Source organism: Scyliorhinus canicula, chromosome 6, assembly GCF_902713615.1.
Source record: "Scyliorhinus canicula chromosome 6, sScyCan1.1, whole genome shotgun sequence".
Lineage (NCBI taxonomy): Eukaryota > Metazoa > Chordata > Chondrichthyes > Carcharhiniformes > Scyliorhinidae > Scyliorhinus > Scyliorhinus canicula.
The window spans coordinates 16992218-17006733 of record NC_052151.1 but is presented as its reverse complement, the minus strand read 5'-3'; the positions used below and the strand labels follow the sequence as shown (position 1 = coordinate 17006733).

Sequence of the window (14516 nt, the reverse complement as noted above, 5' to 3'; positions counted from 1 at the left end):
GGAAAAAGTAAGATCTTCCCGGTGAACGCTCTTGGGATGGTGTGCGAAGAGGGGGGGTCCTGCTGTAGCTCGGGTTAGATTTCAGTATCATTCAGGTGGCGCATTACTGGGCCGCCTTGCATAAGTGGAACTTGACGTGTCTGATAGAGGAGGCTGGTGGGGGGAGGGGGGGGGGGGGATTTCAAAAGGCGGGGTACCCTGTATTTGACATCAGCGGGGAAGGTGCAGGTGGGAAAGATGAACGTGCTGCCAACGTTTTTGCTTATTTTTCAGTCCCTTCCAATTTTCCTTCCTTCCCCAGACTTTAGTCTGAAGATTGGACAAACTGATCATGGAGTTTGTCTGGGCAGGCAAGACACAGAGGGTTAGTGGGGCTCTGCTGCAAAGAAGGAGGGGATACTAGTGCTCCCAAACCTGCTGCATTATTATACTACTTTTATACAGGGGCACATGGGGTCACCTTGGAAATGCTGATCTGTCAACTTACCCAGAAACAGATGAAATAGATTAGCAGCACTGTCGGGATGCCCCCGAAACTATTCCCCTCCAGCACTGTGGAGCCACGCTCCAGGTTGAAACAGTCGCTGTTATTGAATGTACTGTTCTGCGGGCCCCCATGGCTCTTGAGTCGAGGTACTGAAGTCATCCTGGTGGGCAAGATCTGTCCTCCAACCATTTCATCTGGAAGAAGATAAATAACTATTATTTATCCGTCGCTGACGATTCACCAAAATTACGGCAGAGATCAGGGATTTCAATAATGTGGAGAAACGGAAAGCACGGTGGTAAAGGATAAAACAGAAACCAATCTTTACTCTCTTTCGCAAACATTTATTCACAGAGATACACATTACTCACATGCGTCTCCTAACCCCAGCTCCAGTTTCATTCTGCTCCTTCTCAATAGGAGCCCCTATGACTCCCTAGTTAATGCCCACTTACAATTAAACATATTTAATGTACAACAACGTAAGAGAGGCTCTGGATTGCTCTTCTCAGAGCAGACAAGGTGAATGGAAGATTTAATAGAGATCATCAAAACCATGAAGGGTTTTGGTAGAGTAAATGAGGAGAAACTGTCTCTAGTGGTAGGAGGCCCAACCTATAACCAGAGGATGGACACAGATGGAAAATAATTAGCAAAATAAACCATTGGAATGCTGGGGAGACTTCCTCAGACTTCCTCAGTCCAACCAGATTACTATGCGCCTGATCGGGTACACTGAGGGAGAATTCATGTCCAATTCACCTAACAGCACGTCTTTCGGGACTTGTGGGAGGAAACCAGAGCACCCGGAGGAAACCCACCCAGACACGGGGAGAACGTGCAGACTCCGTACAGACAGTGACCCAAGCCGGGAATCAAACCTGAGACCCTGAAGCTGTAAAGCCATAGTGCTAACCGCTATGCTATTGTGCTGTCCAATAATTTCGGTTAGTGAGGTTTCAGCCCATGTCGGATCTCTCGAGTGTCCTGGACTGGGGTGTTTGGGTGGGATATGAACCTGCGGCCCTGCGCCACCCTGTGCTTCTGGCTCCACGTCTGGTGACATGACCACTAGGCCACGGTATCTGCGTGGGTTCGATCCCTGGGTTCGATCCTGACCACAGGTCACTATCCGTGTGGAGTTTTCACATTCTCCCCGTGTCTGCTTGTGTCTGTTGCTCTATTGATAATGTTGGTGAACCACAAGCCTTCCCTTATATCGATCAAATGACCACACAACCAGTTAGTTCGTTCAAAAGATGGTTTATTTACATACACAAGAGTTATCTTAACATGCAACCACAATATCTACTACAAGTTAAACTACACCTATCAAGGGCAGCACGGTGGCCTAGTGGTTAGCACAACCGCCTCATGGCGCTGAGGTCCTAGGTTCGATCCCGGCTCTGGGTCACTGTCCGTGTGGAGTTTGCACATTCTCCCCGTGTCTGCGTGGGTTTCGCCCCCACAACCCAAAGATGTGCAGAGTAGGTGGATTGGCCATGCTAAATTGCCCCTTAATTGGAAAAAAGTATTGGGTAATCTAAAAAAAAATTTTAAAACTACACCTATCAGCTACAATAACCTATACTTAACTTCAGGGGGACCGACACTGTGCAAATGGATAAGGCCTTTATCTGGATTTCACTTGGCTGGTTTGAAGAAAGTGGCTCTGTCTCTGCTGGGCTCATCCATCAGGTAGCGATCGTTGGTCTTGAACCTGGCTGGCTGTTCCTGCTGTAGTTGGGCTGGCACAGGCCAGATCCAAAAGAGGCAGAACACATGGCTGTGTCCTCTTTTATCCCTCTGGGATTTTGCGCTCTTTGGGGCGGTCCTTAACCTTCGACCCAATAGTTCGACAGGGCTCTGATCACTGTCTTTGATTTCAGCCAGTAAAGGGGCGGGTGCCTTGGTAGCTGGGCGGGTCCTTAGCGGTCATTGACCTTGGCAGTTGTGCTTTCTGAGTAAGGGGAGTGGCACCGATCAGTCTGTGGCTGTACCGGTTGCTTGATTGGAGTTCTATTGTCCTGCGTAAATGGGCCATTCAAATGCAAACGAGCGGGGGTTTCGATCAGGTCTGGTTACCTGTGTTTCAGGTACACATGGCTCTGTATCTGTCTGAGTCCTGGGTTGGCCATAATTCCCATGGTCCTTTGCAGGTGGCCATCTTAGATGGCTACAGATCTCATGCCCACAACCCAAAGACGTGCAGGGTAGGTGGATTGGCCACACTAAATTGCCCCTTAATTGGAATTTTGTTTTTAAATGACAGAATGATTACAACACAGATTGAGGCCATTCGGCCCATCCAAGACTGTTTTGTGAAAGAGCAACTCAGCTAATTCCACTTGCCCTCCCTTTCGCATCGCCCCGTCCTCTTATCTAATTCCCTATGAAAGCTTCTAATTCCCAATGAAGGCCCCTAATTCCCAATGAAGGCCCCTAATTCCCAATGAAGGCCCCTAATTCCCAATGAAGGCCCCAGTTGTCGTGTCCTAACCACTTGCTGCATAAAAAGCCTTTTCCTCTTGTCGCCACTGGTCCTTTTGCCAATCACCTTAACTCTCTACCCTCTGGTCTCGACGCATCCATCAATAAGGACAGTTTCTCCCTATCTACCCTGTCTAAACCTCTATCATATCTCCTCTCAACCTCCGCTTACAAACGTACATGGAAATTAGAAGCAGGAGGAGGCCATTCGGCCCTTCGAGCCTGCTCCGCCATTCATTCTGATCATGGCTGATCATCAGGTTCAATACCCTGATCCCACCTTTCCTCCATATCCCTCGATCCCTTTAGCCCCAAAACCTATATCCAATCCCTTCTTGAAATTACACATTTTGGCCTGGACTATTTTCTGTGGTAATATAGAAACATCTTCTTCGATTTATTCATGAAACAGATGCCCTCATCCTGGAAACCATTCTCAGGAATCTTTTCCGCACCTTCTCTGAAGACTTCACATCCTTCTTAAAGTGCGATGCCCAAATTGGACACAATCCTGCAGTTCAGCCCAAACCAGAGTTTTATAAAGGTTCCTCGTAACTTCCCACTCTTATACTCTGATTTATAAAACCCAGGATTCTAAATGCCTTTTTTCAAAAATAAATTTAGAGTACCCAATACATTTTTTTTTCGAATTAAGGGGCAATTTAGCATGATCAATCCACCTACCCTGCACATCTTTGCGTTGTGGGAGCAAAACCCACACAAACATGGGGAGAATGTGCAAACTCCGCATGGACAGTGACCCAGAGCCGGGATCGAACCTGGGACCTCGGTGCTGTGAGGCAGCAGTGCTAACCACTGCCCCACCGTGCTGCCCATCTAAATGTCTTTTTAACCACCTCAACCAGTTATGCACATTGTGGTGGCGTGGTACCTTTAAGGAGCAAGCCCTCGTGGTCCATGTGACCTGCTCGGGGCCTGTCGCATGGGAATGCGCAAACCCCGACCAATGGGGAAAAGGCACCACACGGGGCCCTGGGAGCAGGGTTCCAGGCAAAGTGGACCTTGGAGCCAGAGAGTGACAACCTGTTTTAGTCACTCGGTGCCTCTGTATAGTTTACCGTTAATGATTACCAATAAACCCTTGTTCAGTTATACTGAAAATCTCTCTTGTATTGCTACGAGCCACCACGATGAGTGCAAACGGAGTCGATCACAGGTCCGCAGTAATTAGAATCCGAGGGAGAAGGGAGAAGACTCCAAAACAAACAGAGCAGCTGAGAAGCGCCGACAGCATCATAAAACGGTGAGTAAAAAATGCCCATTATTGGGAAGCTTGACCCATCCGACCACAGAGCCAGGGAATTGAACAACTCCATTACTTCTTCACAGCAAATGAAATAATGGGGCAGGATAAACAGAAGGTTATTTTAATAATGGTTTGTGGGCCAACAATCTAATAAGGAATTTGACAGGGATGGCACTGTGGCACAGTGGTTAGCACTGCTGCCTCACAGCGCCGAGGTCCCAGGTTCGATCCCGGCTCTGGGTCACCGTCCGTGTGGAGTTTGCACATTCCACCCATGTTTCCGTGGGTTTTGCCCCCACAACCCAAAGATGTGCAGTGTAGGTGGATTGGCCGCGCTAAATTACCCCTTAATTAGAAAAAATGAATTGGGTATTCTAAATTTATAAAAAGAAATAAGGAATTTGATGCCCCCAGAGACTCCTGACACAAATTAATTTGACATGTTGGTGATGTTGGTCAGGGAGCATTTGAACCCCACACCCTCGATCATTCCAAAGCTGTACAAGTTCAATTTGGCTGTCATGGAAGTCAGCGACCCAGGAGAGCCTATCTCTACCTTTGTTGCCAGACTCAGCCGAGTGGCAAAGCATTGCAAGTTCGGCACAGCACTCGATGACATGCTATGCGATCGTTTAATATGCGGCATCAGCAACACAAAGGTGCAGAAACAAAGATTATCCTAGACGGGGCAATCGACATAGCTCGGCCAACTGAGTGCGCCAAGAGGCGTGAGTCAGAGCTTCAAAGCGTGCAAGAGGATGAGCTGAACCAGTTGTGGGGTGGTATAGCTGCAAGGCACACAGCCAGGTCAACAGGCACAGAGAAAGTTCAGCCACCATCCCAGGAACAGGATCGTAGTCAGTGGTCAGGGAAGAAACTGCGTTGTGAGCCCAGAAGTCAAGATGATTGCGAGCAATTAGGGCAGCACGGTGGCCTAGTGGTTAGCACAACCGCCTCACGGCGCTGAGGTCCCAGGTTCGATCCCGGCTCTGGGTCACTGTCCGTGTGGAGTTTGCACATTCTCCCCGTGTCTGCGTGGGTTTCGCCCCCACAACCCAAAGATGTGCAGAGTAGGTAGATTGGCCACGCTAAATTGCCCCTTAATTGGAAAAAATAATTGGCTAATCTAAATTTAAAAAAAATATATAAAAAAAAAAAAAAGATGATTGCGAGCAATGTGGGTAAAACCACCCCCCCAGGAATAGTGCCATGACAGAGTTCATTTGTCTTTGGTGCAACAGGAAGGACCATATCCGGCCATGTTACCGCGCCTGGCAGAGCGTGCCAAATCAAAAAGAGCCAGTGAGCAAAGTGGCGAGGAATTCAGATGAAGAATCTGAAAGTACAGGTTAAACCTGGTGAACGTGAGCAAAACAGCCCCATATGAGATAGTCCTAAGGGATGGCAGAGTGGTTAGCACTGCTGCCTCACAGCTCCAGAGTCCCGGGTTCAAATCCAACCTCGGGTGACTGTCTCTGTGGAGTTTGCACTTTCTCCCCGTGTCTGTGTGGATTTCCTCCCACAGTCCAAAGATGTGCAGGTTAGGTGGATGGCCATGCTAAATTGCCCCTTAGTGTCCACGGATATGCAGGTTGGATGGGGTCACAGGGTTTCAGGGATAGGGGTGGGGAGTGGGCCTTGGTAGTGTGTTCTTTCAGAGGGTCAGTGCAGACTCAATGGGCCGAATGGCCTCCTTCAATGTCGGAATTCTCAGATTCTATGATTTGATTCTAATAAATGTAAGACCACTAAAGATGGAGTTTGACATTGGCCACGATTGTGGGCGAACAAACATTCAAATACCTTTGGGAAGGAATTCAGTCTTTCCTACCATGTAGTACAGTGGCCAACTTGGTGACATATACGGGGGAGACCCTGAAAATTCTGAGGACAACCACGTGCCAGTGTCAACAACAGGATGCCCAGCTACCTATGATCATTGTCAAGCGATGTCGACCAAGTCTCATGGGAAGAGATTGGCATCACCAATTGAACTGGTTGGAGGTCTTCAAAATCTGGGTAGTGTTTTCGAAGAAGTCTAATGGAAACATAAAGATGTACTCCAGAACGGGTTGGGTGGAATGAGGGGAGTAACGGTCAAGATTTACATCAGCCCTTATTCGACACCAAAGCTTTTCAGGGCGAGACCCATCCCTTACGCCTTGCACCAAAAAGTGGAAGCCAGACTTAAACAATTGGAAGAATTGGAAATTATCAGACTTGTGCAGTTTTCAGAATTGGTGGCCTCAATCATCCCTGTGCTACCTGCTTGGGTAGAATATGCAAGGATTACAAATTACAGTCAACCCAAGTAAATAAATGTCCAAATGCAAGAATTGAAGACCTTTAGACGTAGTTGGCAGGGGCCTCATATACACCCAAGGCACGACCTCAGTCATTTTTTAAAATAAATTTAGAATACCCAATTCATGTTTTCCAATTAAGGGGCAATTTAGCCTGTTCAATCCACCTACCCTGCACATCTTTGGGTTGTGGGGGTGAAACCCACGCAAACACGGGGAGAATGTGCAAACTCCACACGGATAGTGACCCAGAGCCGGGATCGAACCTGGGACCTCGGCGCCGTGAGGCAGCAGCGCTAACCACTGCGCCACTGTGCTGCCCTGCACAACCTCAGTCATGCCTATTCGCAGTTACAATTGGATGAGGATTCCCAGAGGTACGTGACCATCAACCAAAGAGAAAATGCTGGAAAATCTCAGCAGGTCTGACAACATAAGAACATAAGAACATAAGAACTAGGAGCAGGAGTAGGCCACCTGGCCCCTCGAGCCTGCTCCGCCATTCAGTGAGATCATGGCTGATCTTTTGTGGACTCAGCTCCACTTTCCGGCCCGAACACCATAACCCTTAATCCCTTTTTTCTTTAAAAAACTATCTATCTTTACCTTAAAAACATTTAATGAAGGAGCCTCAACTGCTTCACTGGGCAAGGAATTCCATAGATTCACAACCCTTTGGGTGAAGAAGTTCCTCCTAAACTCAGTTCTAAATCTACTTCCCCTTATTTTGAGGCTATGCCCCCTGTATCTGTAGGGAGAGAAAAGAGCTAACATTTCGAGTCCAGGTGACCCTTTGTCATCTTGTCATCTTTGCCCAGAGGACCATTAATACACATAAAAGGGCTGTTTCAATGCACCAGATTACCCTTTGGCATCTCCTTGGCCTGTGTGATATTCCTTTTTTTTAAAGCATCCAATTTGTTTATTTTCCAATTGGGGGCAATTTAGCGTGGCCTATTCACCTACCCTGCACATCTTTGGGTTGTGGGGGTGGGACCCACGCAGATATGGAGAGAATGTGCAAACTCTACATGGACAGTGACCCGGGGCCAGAATCGAGCTCCGGGTCCTCTGCGCCATGAGGCAGCAGTGCTAACCACTGCGCCGTCATGCAGCCCTGCCTGTGCAATATTCCAACACACAATACAGAATCTACTCCAGGGCATCCCGAATGTTGCAATGCACCTGGATAGAAACATTGAAAATAGGTGCAGGAGTAGGCCATTCGGCCCTTCGAGCCTGCACCACCAGTCATTATGATCTTGGCTGATTATGCAAATTCAATATCCCACTCCTGATTTCTCTCCATAACCTTTGATCCCATTAACCACAAGGGCCACATCCAGCTTCCTCCTGAATGTATCCAATGAACTGGCCCCAACAGCTTTCTGTGGTGGAGAATTCCACAAGTTCACAACTCTCTGAGAGAAGATGTTCTTCCTCATCTCAGTCCTGAATGGCTTACCCCTTATTCTTGGGCTGTGACTCCTAGTTCTGGACATCCCCAACATTGGGAACATTCTACCCGCATCTAACCTGTCCGATCCCATCAGGATCTTATATGTTTCTATGAGATTCCCTCTCATTCTTCCAAACTCCAGTAAGTACAAATCCAGTCTTTCATCATATGTCACACAATATTCAAGGTGTGGCCTCACCAAGGCCCTGTATAACTGCTCCTATACTCAATTCCTCTCACTGTTGCTTCACAGTGCCAGGGTCCCAGATTCGATTCCCAGCTTGGATTACTGTCTGTGCGGAGTCTAAACATTCTTTCGTGTTTGCGTGGGTTTCCTCCGGGTGCTCCGGTTTCCTCCCACAGTCCAAAGATGTGCAGGTTAGGTGGATTGGCCATGATAAATTGCCCTTAGTGTCCAAAAAAAAAAAGGTTAGGTAGGGTTACTCAGTTACAGGGATAGGGTGGAGGTGTGGGCTTGCTCTTTCTAAGGGTCGATGCAGACTCGATGGGCTGAATGGCCTCCTTCTGCACTGTAGATTCTATGATTCTATGAAGGCCAGCAGGCCATTAGCTTTCCTCACCGCCTGCTGTACCCGCGTTCCAACCTTCAGCGACTGTCCTACCATGATGCCCAGGTCTTGTTGCACTTCCCCTTTTCCTAAACTCCCACCATACAGATAATAATCTGCCTTCCTGCTTTTGCCACCAAAGTGGATAACCTCACGTTTACCCACTCAGCCAACCTGCCCAAGTCACCCTGCAGCCTCTTTGCATGCTCCTCACAACACACACTGCCACCCAGATGCATCCATCTCAGATTGCCACCTGCAAAGGACCATGGGAATTATGGCCAACCCAGGACTCAGACAGACTCAGAGCTTGTGTGTGTATTTGCAACCCAGATAGCTAGACGCAATCGAAACCCCCGCTCGTTTGCATTCTAATGGCCCATTTCCCCAGAACAAAAGAACAGTACTCAGGGAACTGATACAGATACAGACTAACCGCCGCCACTCCCTTTGCTAAGAAAGCCCAAACAGCCAAGGTCAATGACCGCTAAGGACATGCCCAGCCATCAAGGCACCCGCCCCTTTATTGGCCAAAATCGAAGGCAGTGATCGAAGCCTGTCGAATTATTGGGTCCAAAGCTAAGGACCGCCCCAAAGAGCACAAAATCCCAGAGGGATAAGAAGAGACACAGCCATGTGCTCGATCTCTCTTGGATCCGGCCTATACCAACCCAAGTGCAGCACAACGACCAGACAGACAACTTCAAGACCAACGATCGCTACCATACGGATGAGCCCAGCATAAACAGAGCCACTTCTTCCACCCAGCCACGCAAGATCCGGACAAAGGCCTTGTCCATCTGTATAGAGCCGGTTGCCCTGAAGCTAAGTATAGGTTATTGTAGTTGTTAGGCATAGTTTAACTTGTAATGTTTTGTGTTGCATGTCGAAGTAATCCTTGTGTGTAAATAAACCATCTTTGAACTTGAACTGACTAACTGGTTGTTTGGTCCTTTGATCGATATCCGGGAAAGCCTTGTGGTGGTATCATTTGATACCTGGTGATTCTGAAAAGCAATATTATCATTAATAACTGCCATATCTAGTTAATTTGGCAACATTATTGCTGCCGATTGGTGGGATAGTATTTCACTCATTAAAAAGAGCAACATTATTGGTGACTCTGGTGCCGATTGGCAACACAGCTTAGTGTCGTCTGCAAATTTGGAGATATTGCATGCAATCCCTTCATCCAAATCATTCATGTATATTGTGATCAGCTGGGGTCCCAGCACTGAACCCTGCGGTACCCCACTAGTCACTGCCTACCAGTCTGAATAGGACCCGTTTATTCCCACTCTCTGCTTCCTGTCTGCCAACCCTCTCTCTATCCACATCAATACATTACCCCAATACCATGAGCGTTAATTTTGCTCACTAATCTCTTGTGTGGAAACTTGTCAAAAGCCTTTTGAAAGTACAGATACACAACATCCACTGGTTCACCCTTGTCCACTCCCCTGGTCAGATCCTCAAAACATTCCAGAAGATTTGTCAAGCATGATTTCCATTTAGTGAATCCAGGCTGACTTGGACCGATCCTGCCCCCAATTCTGGATGTGATTCTAATAACAGGAACATTGGGATTGGGAAGATTCAGAGATGTGGGAATCCGAATGACGCACGGGAAGTGCCCTTTCCAAGTTAGTGAGGTCGCTTACCCAGGGTTCAAAGTGGACTCAAAGGTCCTGGACCCATTTGAAGACAAGGCGAGATCCATAAGTAAAGTCCTGGCACCTAAGAATGAGGCCAAATTCAAGTCCTTCCTGGGGTTGGTAAACTACTATAGTTGTTTTATTCCCAACCTAGCAATGACATTGGCACCACTGCTTTTGCTATTCAGAAAGCATTGGAAGGAACCACAGGAGCAGGACCTCCAGCACGTCAAGCAGGCCTTAGAGTCATTGAGTCACTTTTGACCCGGGTAAGCCAATCATCTTAACCTGCAATGACATACCACCATATGGAATAGGGCGATCGTATCCCAGGAAATGGAAGATGGTTCAGAAAGACCAATTGCCTTCACATCCAGAACTCGTTCCGATATCGATCAGAAATATGGACAGATCGAGAAAGAAGGCCTGTGTCGAGAAATTTCACCAGTATGTCTATAGGCAACTCTTCTCAATAGTAACTGACCATTTCCTCACGGCGCCGAGGATCCAGGTTCGATCCCGCCCCGGGTCACTGTCCGTGTGGCATTTACACATTCTCCCCGTGTGTGCGTGGGTTTCGCCCCCACATCCTAAAGACGTGCAGGGTAGGTGGAGTTGCCCCTTAATTGGGAAAAAGAAAATAACTGACCACAAGCTGCTGTTGGGACTCCTCCGTGAAGACAAGTTGATATCTCTAATCGCCTCTGCCAGAGTACAATGGGGGGGCCTTGTTGTTGGCCGCCTACAATTACATCTTTCAGCAAAGGCCAGGCACACAAATTTCAAACTGGGTCAGTTCCCACTTTCTAAGAACCCGACACCACCACCGGTGCCTCATGAGATCATCCTGGCATTAAACTTTCTTGACATTGTGGTTAGCACTGTTGCCCACAGCACCAGGGTCCCAGGTTTGATTCTGACCTCGGGTGACAGTGTGGAGTCTGCACATTCTCCCCGTGTCTGCGTGGGTTTCGTCCGGGTGCTCCGGTTTCCTCCCAAATTCCAAAGGTGTGAAGGTTAGGTGAATTGGCCATGATAAATTGCCCAAAGAAAGTTAGGTGGGGTTACGGGGTTAGGAGTTGGAGATTGGGCCTAGATAGGGTGCTCTATTGGAGCAAGGGCCGGTGCAGACTCAATGGGCCAAATGGCCTCCTTTTGCACTGTAGTGATTCTATTGTATTCTATGATTCTTGATTCTATGATTCTTGATTCTATGATTCTATGATTCTATGATTCTGTGATTCTATGATTCTATGTTTCTATGACACTTTGCCAATATAGTCAGATCATAAAGAGCTGGACACAACGTGACCCAGTCAGATTGTAACTGGATGGCACTGTGATAAATCTGACCAGTTAAGGCCTTACCTCACTCACAAAGACCAACTCAGTTGTGAGGATGGAGTCATACTCTGGGGTTCCAGAGTGACAGTGCCACACGCAGCAAAAGAGCCATGGTTGCAAGAATTACACAATGCCCATGTGGGCTCGAAAGTGCAATTAGTAGCCTGGCATAGATAAGGATATTGAACTTATGGTGCGCCAGCGTGACACGTGCCAGGGACAGCAGATGTTGTCACCCACAGCCAACCTCCACCCATGGGATTGGCCTGGTTGACCATGGATGAGGGTCTTTGCTGGCCTTTTCTTGGGCAGAATGTTCCTCATCCTGTTTGATGCCCACTCAATATGGCTGGATATCCAAGAGATGGGGACAACAACCTCGGTGTCCACAGAAGAGGCCAGTGCCGCATTTGTGCCACCCATGGCCTACCCGTAGCGTCTGACAACCGTAAACAAGTTTCAGCATTTTGCCTAAACATATAGCATTCACCAATCGAGAACAGCCCCTATCACCCAACCTCAAACAGGCCAGCGGAGCGAGCTGTGCAGATGTTCAAAACAACCATGAGAAAGCAATCCAGCGCGTTATGTCCTGTTGAAATCTATACTTTCCTCACAGCTCGCAATATTTACAACACTTCCAAGTGAGGCGGAACGGTAGCACGGTTGTTAGCACTGTTGCTTCACAGCGCCAATGACCTGGGTTCAATTCCCGGCTTGGGTCATTGTCTGTGCGGTGTCTGCTCATTCTCCACGGGTCTGCGTGGGATTCCTCCAGATGCTCCGGTTTCCTCCCACAAGTCCCTAAAGACGTGCTTGTTAGTGAATCGGACGTTCTGAACTCTCCCTCTGTGTACCCGAACAGGCATCGGAATGTGGTGACTAGGGGATTTTCAAAGAACAAAGGAAAGTACAGCACACGAACAGGCCCTTCGGCCCTCCAAGCCTGTGCCGACCATGCTGCCCGTCTAAACTAAAATCTCCGTATCCCTCTATTCCCTTCCTATTCATGTATTTGTCAAGACGTCCTTTAAACGTCACTATCGTCCCTGCTTCCACCCTTTCTGGCAGCGAGTTCCAGGTACCCACTACCCTCTGTGGAAAAAACTTGCCTCGTCCATCTCCTCTAAACCTTGCCCCTCGCACCTTAAAGCTATCACCCCGAGTAATTGACCCCTCTACCCTGGGAAAAAGCCGCTGACTATCCACTCTTTCTATGCCCCTCATAATTTTGTAAACACTGTAACTTATTGCAGTGTTAATGTAAGACTACTTGTGACACTACTAAAGATTATTATTAAAGATAAGTATTGGGCAGCATGTGGCGCAGTGGTTAGCACTGGGACTGCGGCACTATGGGCCCAGGTTCGATCCCGGCTCTGGCTTACTGTCCGTGTGGAGTTTGCACATTCTCACCATGTCTGCGCGGGTTTCACCCCCACAACCCAAAGATGTGCAGGATCGGTGGATTGGCCACGCTAAATTGCCTGTTAATTGGGGGGGGGAAAATAATTGGGTACTCTAAATTTATCTTTAAAAAATTTAAATTTTGTATCATCTGCAAATTGTACCATAAGTACATCCAAATTAGGAGCAAAATTTGGCCACTCAATCACCCTGCTATGTCATTCAATAAGATCATGGCTGATCTGATTTTATTCTTAACCCCACAGCCCAGTAGCATGGTAGCACAGTGGTTAGCACTGTTGCTTCACAGCTCCAGGGTCCCAGGTTAGATTCCCGGCTTGGGTCGCTGTCTATGCGGAGTCTGCACGTTCTCCCCGTGTGTGCATGGGTTTCCTCCGGGTGCTCCGGTTTCCTCCCACAGCCCAAAGATGTGCAGGTTAGGTGAATTGGCCTCGATCAATTGCCCCTTAGCGTCCAGGGATGTGCAGGTTAAGTTACGGGGATAGGACAGGGTCAGTGGATGGACCTGGAGGGTCAGTGTAGACTCGATGGGCCAAATGGCCTCCTTCTGCACAATAGGGATTCTATTGATAATTGTTTAACACCATTCATATCATGGTGTTTTGTGTCCAATAGTCTTCCCCCAGCAGCTTTAATAAAAAATAATTTCCTGGTTTTGCAATACCAGGAGCAGGCTGAGGGAGTCAGCTAGTCTGGCAACTCTGTTCACACTGTAGCAGGTTGACAGAGGGCTGAGGGGATGCTGCACTGTCAGAGGGACCATCTCTATAGATGAGACTTTTTAATTTGATTCCCCGTCAAAGGTGGATAGAGGTGATCACATGGCGCTATTCGCAAGTAGAATCTCTCTGATGCCCCATCAATATTTATCCGAAATGGGTTAATGCAGGATCTTCCATTAAACAGCAGAAAGTTTGACCTTTCCCACAATGACTTTACACTGACTTCAGCAAAGAGGATATCGCGCCCACACTTCCGCTTTAGTGGACGGCGGCGTCCTCAAACCAATCCTTCTCACCAGTTAGAGAATCGTAGTCCCACGTTTATGTTTATTTGGGTGCCCGGACACGAGAATAAATGTTGCGAAATTTTCTGCCAGAAGTTGCCGCAATCCAGGTCCAGCCTCTCCTCTGCCCAGTGTTAGCGATTGGGGAGTTAGTGCACCCAACAAGCTAACGTGGCAATAAACTATCCATATGCAACTAACTAACTGCTCATATACAACTAACTTAACTCCTCATATACAACCAACTCCCCATGTACAAGTAACTAACTAACTCCCCACATACAACTGACTCCTCATATACAACTAACTCCTCAACTCCCCATTACAACTAACTCCCCAACTCCCCATGTACAAGTAACTAACTAACTCCCCATATACAACTGACTCCTCATATACAACTAACTCCTCAACTCCCCAGGCACACTAACTAACTCTCCATATATAGCTAACTAACTCCCAGGCACACTAACTAACTCTCCATATATAGCTAACTAACTCCCAGGCACAC

At 47.8% G+C, this 14516-nt stretch overlaps 1 protein-coding gene and 1 long non-coding RNA gene across 4 annotated transcripts in view; one reads left to right on the top strand and one right to left on the bottom strand.

The window, feature by feature from the left end:
• Window positions 1–14516, bottom strand: part of LOC119967009 (CSC1-like protein 1) — a 132180-nt gene that overhangs the window by 98917 nt on the left and 18747 nt on the right. The window contains exons 1-2 of one of the 3 annotated variants that reach the window (XM_038798998.1): window positions 11152–11179; window positions 488–681 (exon numbers count right to left, since the gene is read on the bottom strand). In XM_038798998.1, coding sequence (XP_038654926.1) covers window positions 488–681; window positions 11152–11179 — 222 coding nt within the window. Of the gene's footprint in view, window positions 1–487; window positions 682–10879; window positions 10959–11151; window positions 11180–14516 lie in introns of those variants that run through there. The other 2 variants (XM_038799000.1, XM_038798999.1) reach the window with 2 other exon arrangements.
• LOC119967010 overlaps window positions 4110–14516 on the top strand; it is a 33210-nt gene continuing 22803 nt past the window's right edge. The window contains exon 1 of the long non-coding RNA XR_005460898.1: window positions 4110–4241. This is a non-coding gene — a long non-coding RNA (uncharacterized LOC119967010). The remainder of the gene's footprint in view (window positions 4242–14516) is intronic.